This window comes from Juglans microcarpa x Juglans regia, chromosome 1S, assembly GCF_004785595.1.
Source record: "Juglans microcarpa x Juglans regia isolate MS1-56 chromosome 1S, Jm3101_v1.0, whole genome shotgun sequence".
Lineage (NCBI taxonomy): Eukaryota > Viridiplantae > Streptophyta > Magnoliopsida > Fagales > Juglandaceae > Juglans > Juglans microcarpa x Juglans regia.
In genome coordinates, this window is record NC_054595.1 from 22162402 (window position 1) to 22173847 (window position 11446).

The 11446-nt window shown below is 39.2% G+C and overlaps 1 protein-coding gene across 2 annotated transcripts; it reads right to left on the reverse strand.

The window, feature by feature from the left end:
- Positions 1-223: 223 nt before the first annotated feature.
- Positions 224-11035, reverse strand: LOC121246522 (casein kinase 1-like protein 10). Of its 2 annotated transcripts, none has more exons than XM_041144701.1 (14): positions 10268-11035; positions 10118-10158; positions 9434-9507; positions 9185-9332; positions 8960-9055; positions 3297-3367; positions 2421-2482; positions 2263-2326; positions 2091-2175; positions 1753-1879; positions 1578-1651; positions 1418-1478; positions 946-1070; positions 224-834 (listed from the first exon to the last, which is right to left on the reverse strand). In XM_041144701.1, the coding sequence occupies exons 1-14, from the start codon at positions 10341-10343 to the stop codon at positions 559-561; spliced, it is 1380 nt and encodes a 459-aa protein (XP_041000635.1). In that variant the 5' UTR covers positions 10344-11035; the 3' UTR covers positions 224-558. The 2 variants fall into 2 exon arrangements, with proteins under 2 accessions (XP_041000635.1, XP_041000633.1); XM_041144699.1 differs by having other exon boundaries at positions 9438-9507; positions 10268-11034.
- Between the last annotated feature and the right edge of the window lie 411 nt (positions 11036-11446).

Sequence of the window (11446 nt, forward strand, 5' to 3'; positions counted from 1 at the left end):
ACCACATCGAATATAAATGCAGGAAGGGAATACAGTGTATATATAACAGATAACATAGCCCTTAGAGTAAATGAGTGACTCGTGAAACCAACAATTACTACTACTACTACTAGGCTTAAAACAAAAAGGCAGATAATATGAAAATGTATTTGTGTAAAACGTACAGCAAGACGACAAAGGGTGTATTACGAGTGAAGCAAGGTTTTCTTTCTCTCCTCTTCTACGGGAAAAAAAAAAAAATTATAACAGCCGTACTTATTACAACTATCAGTGTCTCAGGATGTATGAACATTTCCCTAAGGTGACATAATTTCCCTCTTTTCTTGGATGAGTCCAAGAGCCATAATAAGGGCCAGAAACTCCAAGAGGTGCCAAGAGTCTGGAAGTGCTCTCGAGAGGAACTTCAGTGAGCTTTTAGCTGCGAGTTCAACCCAACCATTGATACACATGTACAAAGTAGCCGAGGTAAAACCATAATACTTTAGATTTCGTAACAAACTGCAAAGGGGTAGTCTTGAGCCCTGACACAGAGCAGTTCTTACCAGATGGATTCATCCTTTATTTCCTCTTACCTGTACCGATCGACAGGAGCTCAAAGCTCCGAAGTGCATCATCACGACTACCTCTAGTGGTTGCACCACGGCTAAAAGATGTTTTGGATTCAAACCCAGGTTGAATCCTCTGGGTTGTGGACAGGCGACCATTGCCTGACACCAGCCGGCTTGACCGATTCTCACTGGGCTCACCAGAGGAGCTTGGCCTACTGCTTGACATTACAGGCCTCTTTGAGGCACTGCCATTACGAGAAGAGCGTCCCCTTTCAGAATCAGGTTGCTGCCAAATGCAAAATAGACGGAAGAGTGCAAAAGATGATCATGTGGAAATTGAAATGGATAAATTTATAAAATTATGCAGAAAAATTGCACACCACTTGCAAATACTCACCACATCCTTGGACGATGGCACATCATCCGAAGATCTGTGCCTTGAGTGATCACCATGCCCCGAGCCATTCCTCCTGGAAAATGCCTCGACAGCACCAGAAAACCGTTCTCGGATTTCTTGTCCCACTAGAAGAAACATACAACGGTATGCGTCATATGTTGAAAACTTGTTCATCTTCCCATTAAAATAAGAAATGGAACCGTGTAGTAATATGAAAATTTTAAACAAAGTACTATAGATCCTACTGCTCCATAAACTTTCCAAGTAAATACCAAAGCTATCAAACTAGGAAATCCAGCATTTAGAAAGTGAAAATAGGTTATCTTAGCCCACAGCACAGAGGAAGGCTCAGCACTTGGCACTTGCGAGCTCAAAGCCCTTGTTACACATATTAGAGGAATTCTGAACACCTACAGAACTTAATTATTCAAAACTAACTTTATTCCAAGCCTAGCTGTGAAAGGGGACAGACCTGAAGGCCTCTCTATTTTCTCAGCAGATGTTCCTGGGTTTAGCGCTGGTTTCCCGCTTGGCTGTTTAAGAAGGGACATGAAAAGGTAATAAGATCATTTACCACCCACATATAGACTGTTTTTTACAAATAAGTAAATGCTAACAAATTAGGTACTAACTCGTGCTCTAGAACTGGAGCCAATTTGAGGATACTTCAATATAGTCCAATCAAATACATAGTCAAACTGATAACCTGCACCAATTACAACTCACTGAATTCCAAGTTTTTGTGAAAGCTCTTGTAAAACAAGTGAAATTTGTCTCAAGGGCTGGGGTTAATAGTCTAAAAGTAACCTTCTCGAATAAATAGGTCCCGGAAAAGCCTCTTCAGATATGAATAATCCGGTTTGTCTTCAAAACGTAGTGATCGGCAATAATGAAAGTATGACGTGAACTCTGATGGATACGATTTGCAAAGGACCTGTCGAATAGAATATAAGTATTTTTATACCTTCACTTTACGTATGTTCGGGGCACTTATAATCAGAACGTGAACTGCAGATCAGACTATTGACATTCTATAGCATTAACCAGGGCTTTTTTTTTTTTTCCTGTTATGAACTAAAACCAAAAGTCCTAGTAAAACGAATAAGTGTCTTGCATAAGTTGCTTGCAGGAGCAAGTGATGATACCTCTATGGGAGTAAGCATCTTCTTTTCGCTGATCTTGTCATATTTCTGCTTCTTAGTTCCTGCTTTTAAGCCTTGCCAAGGAAGGCTGAAAGAGAATTGCAAGTTTTACATTAAAAATATAAATAAGCTTAGACAAACTAGGTGAAGCAAGAATGCCAGATAAGTGATCAACCTTCCCCTCAGAAAATACATAAGCACATAACCAAGAGACTCCAGATCATCTCTTCTACTTTGTTCTGCAGATACAATAATATTCACATCTAAATAAGCGACAGCAAAACCCAAAACCATCTCACAGTACATTAGCAGCATAAAGGGAAGTTCACTCACCAACTCCAAGGTGAGTATTGACACTTGCATAACGAGCTGTTCCTGTGAGATTCTTATTTTCCCTGTACCAAAAGAGAATCTCATGAGAAACGGAAATGAACAAGAGAAGGACTTGAAGAGGGGGAGGCTTTGTATTGACAATTGACAAATGGTGACATACTAAAAAATGACAGACAAGTAGCATACCAATACATCAGGAAGCCAGTAATTCACTAGTGATTGGGACCCAAATATTAAACATAACAAAGACAAGGGTATAATGAAACACTCGATAGTTGAAGCATACATAGACAAATGGAACCATGTCAGATATTGATAAAGCTCCCATTAAATTTGAAAATCCACCTTTATATTAGGTAAAAACTAATTCTCCAAGGTTGTCCACATTTTTGCATGACTTCTACATGCAAGAAGTTCCAATGAGGACAACTCGTAAGAAGGAGCAATCTATGAATACAATAACTAGAACAATTGGGGAGTAAGAAATATAGTCACATTCCAATGATAAAATTTGTTGAATAGGGGGCAGATAAAAAGTACATCTGAGTATGCCTATGCATGCAAGAGCAGCTCACCCCCCCCCCCCTCCCCAAAAAATAAATAAATAAATAAATAAATAACCCAAGTTAAAATATGAAATCGGAAAAGTAAAAGGGGATGGTGGTGAAGCATGCTTGTTTGTACCAGAAATAAAAATCTCTCTAATTTGGTAGAACAGAACTAAATTTTTTTGATCAGTGCTAGCAACAAAAACTCAGATTAGGATGCACTGGTAATGCGGGAATAGTTTAGATAACATAAAAATACTGGGTACAACAACCAAGAACAACCTAATCAGGAGCCAGGAGCCACAAGAAAAAAATAATGCTGGATTACCTGTAAGGTATGTGCTTGTGTGTTTGAAGATCCCTATACTTTTTTGCCAGACCATAATCAATCACATAAACCTATGGTTCAAAATAAACTCGGTTAAGCAAGGAAAAACAAAAGCAATGCATGTAAGGACACATCTGAAACAGTCAGAACTATTAATTTCTGAAGGACCTTAGTCATGTATAAGAGACTAAGTCAGTATCAGTTAATTAGATCAATGCTGCCAAGGGTCAAGGGCATTTGGCAAAAAGATATGTTACACAACATGGTTAGCTGAACTGTCTTGTGAAAGTTTGGCAAAAGTAGCCAGGTTATATTTATTTAAAATAAAACCCCTAACACTCTGATATTCCCACCTTGGTCCCCCTTAGATGTGAGTTGGGATAATTTTGCTAAAGAAGGAAAAAATATAGAAATAGATTGAATCAACTTGGAATGTGTATTAACCATATAGGTATCTTTCACGTTCCCATGGTTGATCCATCTAATCATCAATCTGAAAAATTTTATTCTAATTATTTTTTTTTTTATAAGTAATCAAAGATATATTAATAAAGATAGGCAAAGCCCAAGTACACAAGATGGTATACAAGAGGTAAGACCTATCTAGGGTGAAGTAAGAGAAACTAGAAAGTCATGAAAAGTCAGGCCATTAAAATCTAAAGCAATGGCCCATAGAAATAAAGTACGGAAAAAAAAAATTCTAAGCTCCTCTGGAGACCGCTCTTTGTTTTCGAAAGTCCGATCGTTACGTTCTTGCCATATACACCACATAATACAGATCGGGATCATATTCCACACCGCCTTGATTTGTTGAGCTCCTCTCGGAAGTGTCCAGCTGGCCAATAGATCTACCACCGTTGCAGGCATAACAACGGCTAACTCTATCCGGCTAAATACTTCAACCCACAAGGCTCTAGTAGACTCGCAGTGTAGCAAAAGGTGATCCACTGTCTCGCCAGCTCTCTTGCACATGCAACACCAATCTAGAATGACTAAACGACGCTTCCTCAGATTGTCGGTAGTCAGAATCTTCCCTGACGCTGCTGTCCAAGTAAAGAAGATCGCTTTCGGAGGCGCCTTATTTCTCCAGATTCTCCTCCATGGGAACGGGGTGTTGGCAACTTGGGAAAAGGATTTATAAAAGGATCGAACTGAGAAAATGCCCTTACCCATAGGCTTCCACCACAGCCTATCGACTTGCTGTCCATTTGGCTTCATAGAATAAAGTAAGCTGAAAAACGCCTCAAAGGAGTCCACTTCCCAGTCTTGAGCCGCTCTACTAAATGTGACGTTCCACTGAACTTGATCCCCTGTTAGAAGCATAAGGTCCTCTATTGAGGCTTCCTGGTTGCATGCCAATTGAAAAATAGCTGGAAATGTATCCTTTAGGGCCTCATTCCCACACCATATGTCCTTCCAAAACTTAAATGCGAGAACCCCTCCCCAACACCAATTTAGAAAGGCTACTAAAATCCCCCACCCCTTCCTAATGTGTTTGCAAACTCCCACACCTCTAGGCCCATACACCTCTTCAGTACACCATCCCCCCCGCATGCTTCCATATTTATAGTCAATCACCAGCTTCCATAAGGCTTCTGTCTCGTTATTATGCCTCCATAACCACTTCCCAAGCAGGGCCCGATTGAAAATTCTCAGGTTTTTTATACCCAATCCACCAGATGAGATTGGTGTACACACCTTATCCTAGCTGACCAGCTGAAATTTGAATTCATCCCCTAGCCCACCCCATAAGAAATCACGGTACAATTTATCAATCTGAGCCGCTACCCTGGCAAGCAACTGAAACAAAGATAGAAAGCATATAGGTAGGTTAGAAAGGGTACTCTTGATAAGAGTCAAACGGCCACCTTTCGACAAGTACAATCTTTTCCACCCTGCCAATTTTCGTCCTATCTTCTCTATGACTGAATCCCATATGGATGAGGCCCTTGCTGCAGCCCCTAGTGGCAATCCTAGATAGGTAATCAGAAGAGAGGCTACCTTGCACCCAAGAATACTAGCTACCTACCTAGTATTACTCACGTTCCCCACTGGCACTAACTCTGACTTGTCAAAGTTCACTTTCAAGCCTGACGCTGCTTCAAAGCATAGTAACAAAGCCTTTAAAGCCCTTAACTGGTTTTGATCCGCCTCACAGAAGAAGTGTGTATCATTTGCAAAAAGTAAATGAGACAAAGTAATAATACCCCCACTGGGATCACCAATCATAAATCCAGTCACAAACCCGTGCATGACTGCTGCCGATGTCATCCTACTCAAGGCCTCCATAATAATAACAAAGAGAAGTGGGGACAAAGGATCTCCTTGCCTTAGACCTCAAGAGCTACGGAAGAAGCCGGTAGGGTAACCATTAATCAATACTGAATATCTGGCTGTGGATATGCACCAACTAATCCAATTACACCACCTAGGCCCAAAGTCACACCTCCCCAACAAATACAGGAGGAAGTCCCAATTGACATGGTCATATGCCTTTTCCATATCTAACTTACAAATAATACCTGTGGAGCCAGTCTTTAATCTGCTATCCAGACCCTCATTTGCTATAAGGACAATCCAAAATTTGCCGCACCTTAACAAATGCATTTTGTGGATTCGAAATAATCTTGCTCAAAACCGCCCCCAGTCTGTTAGCAAGGACCTTGGATATAATTTTATACACCCCATTCACAAGGCTAATGGGTCGAAAATCCTTTACCTCCACCGCTCCCGTCTTCTTTGGAATCAACTCTATAAAAGTAGCATTAAGGTTTTTCTCAAACTTTCCAACCAAGTATACTTCCTGAAACACATTTATAATGTCCCCTTTCACCACCTCCCAGCAAGATTGGAAGAAACCCATCAAGAAACCATCTGGACCAGGAGCTTTGTCTTTACTCATACGTTTGACTACATCATACACTTCCCTCTCCTGAAAAGGCCTATCCAACCAAGAGGCTTCCTGAGACGTAATAGTGTCAAAAACAAGAACGTCCAACTTTGGCCTCCATCCCACACGCTCTGTTAACAGTTGATCATAGAAGTCCACCACATGGTCACGAATCGCAAGAGCCTCCTTACATTCCATACCATTAATGTTTAGCATATCAATGGTATTAGTTTTTCTATGAGTTAGCAATTCTATGGAAGAACTTAGTACTCCTGTCCTCTTCTTTCAACCACAAAGCTCTCGACTTCTGGCGCCTTGAAATTTCCTCTAGTGATAGTATTTTTTCTAATTCTGCGACCACTTCTGACTTGCGCAATATCTCATCCGGAGTAAGGGCTCTATCCTCCAATAAGTGCTCAAACTGTTGTAATTCCTCCACCATGGATTTTTTTCGCTCCCAAATATCTCCAAAGGATTGTGAATTCCAAAGCTTAAGGTCATTTTTTAAAGCTTTTAGCTTACAAGCTAGGATGTATGAGGGATTACCATGGAACTGATAAGAAGACCACCATTGCTTAACCCTGTCCACAAAACCTTCACTTTTTAACCACATTTTCAAACTTAAAGTAACGAAGCCCGCTTCGAATGCCACCACAATCCAACATAATAGGAAAATGGTCCGAGCAAAGACGTGGCAGCCTCTTTTGGCACACTTCAAGAAAGTGCACCTCCCATTCCGGTGAAATTAGGAATCTGTCTAGCCGTGACCTTGTCTAATTATTCGACCAAGTGAAGGAGCCTCCTAACAGCAAAATATCCAGCAAGTTCAAATCAAAGATACAGTCTGAGAACTCTGTCATTGCTGGGCGTAGCCTACTCTCTCCCGATCGTTCACTAGGAAATCTGATTACGTTAAAATCCCCTCATATACACCAAAGAAGCTCCCACCAGCTATGTAGCCCAGCGAGTTCCTCCCATAAGAAACGTCTGTCGTTGTCTACATTTGGACCATATAAACTTGCAAAAGCCCACACAAAGTTATCTGCCACACTCTTAAAAGAGCATGCCACTATATACTCCCCACAAATTCCTCAATTTTCTCAACAACTCTTTTATCCTACATCACTACGATTCCACCCGAAGCCCCATTCGAGGCTAGATATACCCAATCCGCATAAGTGCAACTCCAGATGCTACGCATTAGACTTTGAGAAACACTTTTCAATTTAGTTTCTTGTAAACAAACTATATCCACCCTCCATTCTCTCAACAAGTTTTTTATGCGAAGCCGCTTATTCACCTCATTCGACCCACGGACATTCCAAGACACAATCTTCGACTTCATAAAAGATAAGCATGCCCCTTCCCTTTGGATATTTCACGACTTGAGCTTCCGTCATAGTTCAAAGACCAAGTTAGTCGTTTGAGCTCCCGCTGTTTCTTCAACCCTGATTTCTTAGACTGTGTATGGCTTGCTTCAATTGCAGTAAGTAGAGCCACAAACTGCTCTTCATAGCCCCCACAATCCATGCCTATCCAGCGGTGCAAATCCTTCACCTTTCGAATCACCCAATCAGGAACATTCGGCTCGTCTGGTAGCACACTGTTTAACGGTATCGGTTCCCCATCACTAGAAACCCATTGCAGCTTAGGAGTCGCCCTTTCTTCCTCCCCAAATAAATTCCTGCCCTCCCATGCAACCACAGCCTTACTAATGGGAGATTGAGTCTCAGGGACCATCATTACCTCTCTTTGAGAAAGCACATCATCAATCACCTCCACCGGCCCTTCCAAAAAATGTTGTTACTAGGTTGATTTTGATATCGTTTCTAACGACCAAATGAAACTACAAGTCAAATATTCTAGACTTATAGCCCAAAAAGACTATTCAAGGTTACAATTGGAACTTCATGGGATCATTATAAAAGTCAATTCTACCTAGTAAGGAATCAATGTTTAGTAATGATTGAAATTTCAAAAACTAGAAATAACCTCTTCATAAATAACCCTAGAATCGTTTTTTTATACGTAATATAACCCTACTTCAATAGTTTCCACTCAACAAGCATTATCCATGAAGGAATAAATCAGGATCTAGGGCTTATCATTATTTACTACAATCTATCCTATATATATTCCAGTCTCACTAAATAAAGTGTTATATCAAGCAATCAACACTACCCATCAGGTACAGTCTAGTGGTCAAAGGTGGGGTTAGGATGAGCTGTAGAGCGAGACATCTTGAGTTCAATTCTGCTATAGGAGTTCCTTTGGATTACTTGATACATAGTTTCGGTGGGTGAGATCGTGTATCTGAGGTTTACTCCATAAGGGTGGGTCTAAATGGCTCTGCCTTTGTGAGGTTCCGCATCATCAAAAATATCAAGCAATCAACAATCAAATTTATTCAAAACTTCGGATGAAACTCATTGCCCTTGACCCCGACAACAATTTCTCAAGATCCCGAGAAACAGCCAACAAACCAGTCTCTGGCCCTATCTCCAAACCCATATAAGATTCTAGTGTGTAATACTCAAAATTAGCACCAAGACACTTATTTTGAGATAAAAAACAGTTTTGAGAAATAAATCACGAAAACATCGCTTTTTTGAGACATACAATATTTCAAGTGAAAACCACACAAAGAATTAAGTAGAAATAAAGGGGACCTAGTGCACATATATTAGAATACCAATTAAGTTTCAACATGTACATGCATTTAAAGTAACGCATGTTGAAAGCATAAATTAAGACTGTATAAAAAAATTATTACCTGATTAGCTTTGCGCCCTAAACCCATTAAAAAGTTGTCTGGCTTTATATCACGGTGAAGAAAACCCCGTGAATGCATGTATTCAACTCTGTTTATCTACATTAAATAACAGAAAAAAAACCATCAGCATGGAAGCGATTTTAGAAAATAAACCTTCCGTTTTCTCTGTACATGTAACAATATATTTACCAAAGATACCTCCATTCAAAACAATAGAATACTTACTAACTGATCAGCAAGCATCAAAACCGTTTTTAAAGTGAACTTTCGGTTGCAATAGTTGAACAGGTCTTCTAGGCTTGGACCAAGCAGGTCAATAACCATAACATTATACTCGCCCTCAACACCAAACCATTTCAGATGGGGATACCCGCTTCATACAAGTAAAAGATAAATTAATAATACAAAGATCCAACTCACAGAAACAACCTTTTGTATCTACTCACGATAAACAAAAGGAATAGAAAGGGAAACTCACTTCCTCCTTGCAGAAGCATGTATAACTTTGACTCATAGTGAAGCTGAGGGTGCTTGGTCTTCACAGACTCCTGGGGACAGAGACAAATATAGGAGTGCAATTGAAGTCATATACTCACTATAGGTGATAGTTTCCAAAAATAAAAGAGAACGACAACAACTTCAATTGAAGTGCTCAACCTTGTATAAACACCACTCAAGCACAGAAAAAACTGATTAATATAAAACTTGTAATAAAACCAGAACATTCAACCTACAGATTAAGATTGGTATTAAGATCAAAGTAAATGTAGATAATAATATATGAAGGATGCTGGAGGATGAAGTCTTTGATTACAAATAAAGATGAAAGCTACCTAATAAGATGGTTTTAGCCTTTTAGGCATTGAAGAAATCCAACTTTCTAAAGAGTTAATTGGAAAGAGGCAACCAATAATATGTAGAAGGATACTAGAGCCATCCTTTTTCTCTTGTTCAATACATGACTGTTTCTCTACAAATACAAATCGAGACCTCAAACTCTTAGATTGCGGCGAAGGAAAAAAACTGATCCACTCACAGGTATCTAACACTATACTTCAACGCCACCCAATACCAAAAGGAGGAAAAGGTCAAACTTCCCGAACAAAATTTAAACCGAACAAAGAAATGAACCCAGATCCCCCACCCCCCAACACATACCAGCTTGACAGCCACTTCCTCTCCACTTTGTACATTAACACCTGAAACAAAACAACATCAAACAAGAGCATTATGAGACAACTGATTCTCGACAACAAGTAAAAAACCAAAAATTCAAACAATGCTACTTTACACGTGTGATTTGCGTACCCAAATAGAGCTCTCCAAACGAGCCGCTGCCGATCTTCCGCCCGAGCTTAAACTTTCCACCAATCACGTGATCCATAATCCAGTTCCCAATCAAACGAAGATAAAAGCAGTAAGCTCGGCCCCTTCACCGTCTTAGCTTATTATCCAATCCACCAATACAATAATCAAAAAGTTTTGCTCATCCAAAAAGCTCATCGAAGACAGATCATTGATTTCAATCCACTCTCAGATCCATTAAATCCCAACACAAACACAACGATCCAAAAATCTTTTCTATAGATCAAAATCAAAACTTTTCTCAAGAAAAAATCTACGCAACATATATATAGAGAGCTCTAGAATACAACTTAAATAAAAAAAATTAAAAAACTAAGGAAAACGCACTAATCACCGAATTGAACGTGGGTTTTAGGGTCATCTAAAAGGAGTTTTTCTTGGGAAAATCGGGATGAGAAAAAGAATGTGAAATAAGAGAGGGCAAGAAAAAAGGGGATCGTTTAATGGGGATTTATTGTGGGTAAGGATTACTGATGTGAGGGAAAGAATGAAATTGGGTCTTCGTAGTCGGAAAAGGAATCTTAATCTGCTTGCGATTCTCGAGGCCAAATCGATCCGTAGGTAGTCTCCGAAGGGATCTTTCGGATCTGGGTTAGGGACCGGGATTGAGTTTTCTTAGAAAATTCTTGAGATTCTCTGGAAAGGGATATTGGGGAGAGAGAGACACCAAGGAAAATGGATGAGAAAGTGGATGATTGATGAAGAAAAAGCTAAATTTTATTCTTGAATTTGGTTTTATTATTGGCCCGACTTTATTATTATTATTCTAATATCTAATTGTTTAAGACAAAGAAAATTAATTTTTTTTTTAAGAATTGAAAATTTTTCTAATATATATAGCGCGTATGCTGCCCTGTGCAGCTGTGCTACTCATGAACTCTACTTTTTTTTATTTTCATGGGGTTTTTTTTTTTTTTTTTGAAGAATTTTCATGGGGTTAACTGGAAAGGAATGTGATTGTATTACAAATGAATATATATTCTAAAGACTCCTTATATATATTTTCTGGCTGAAATATGTATATATAATTATATATATATATTGTCTTATATTATTTATCAAAAAAATATATATTGTCTTATATAGTGATTTCCTATAAATTCCATTATCTTCTTTGATCTA

Bases quoted from the DNA above. Each gene is read 5' to 3' on its own strand.
- LOC121246522 (XM_041144701.1), bottom strand. From the start codon at position 10,343: ATGGATCACGTGATTGGTGGAAAGTTTAAGCTCGGGCGGAAGATCGGC. The intron at 9,333-9,433 runs GTTTCCCTTTCT...ACTTGTATGAAG, and splicing joins CTTCTGCAAGGAGGAAGTGA to CGGGTATCCCCATCTGAAAT. The intron at 1,652-1,752 runs GTTACTTTTAGA...TAATTGGTGCAG, and splicing joins GGACCTATTTATTCGAGAAG to GTTATCAGTTTGACTATGTA.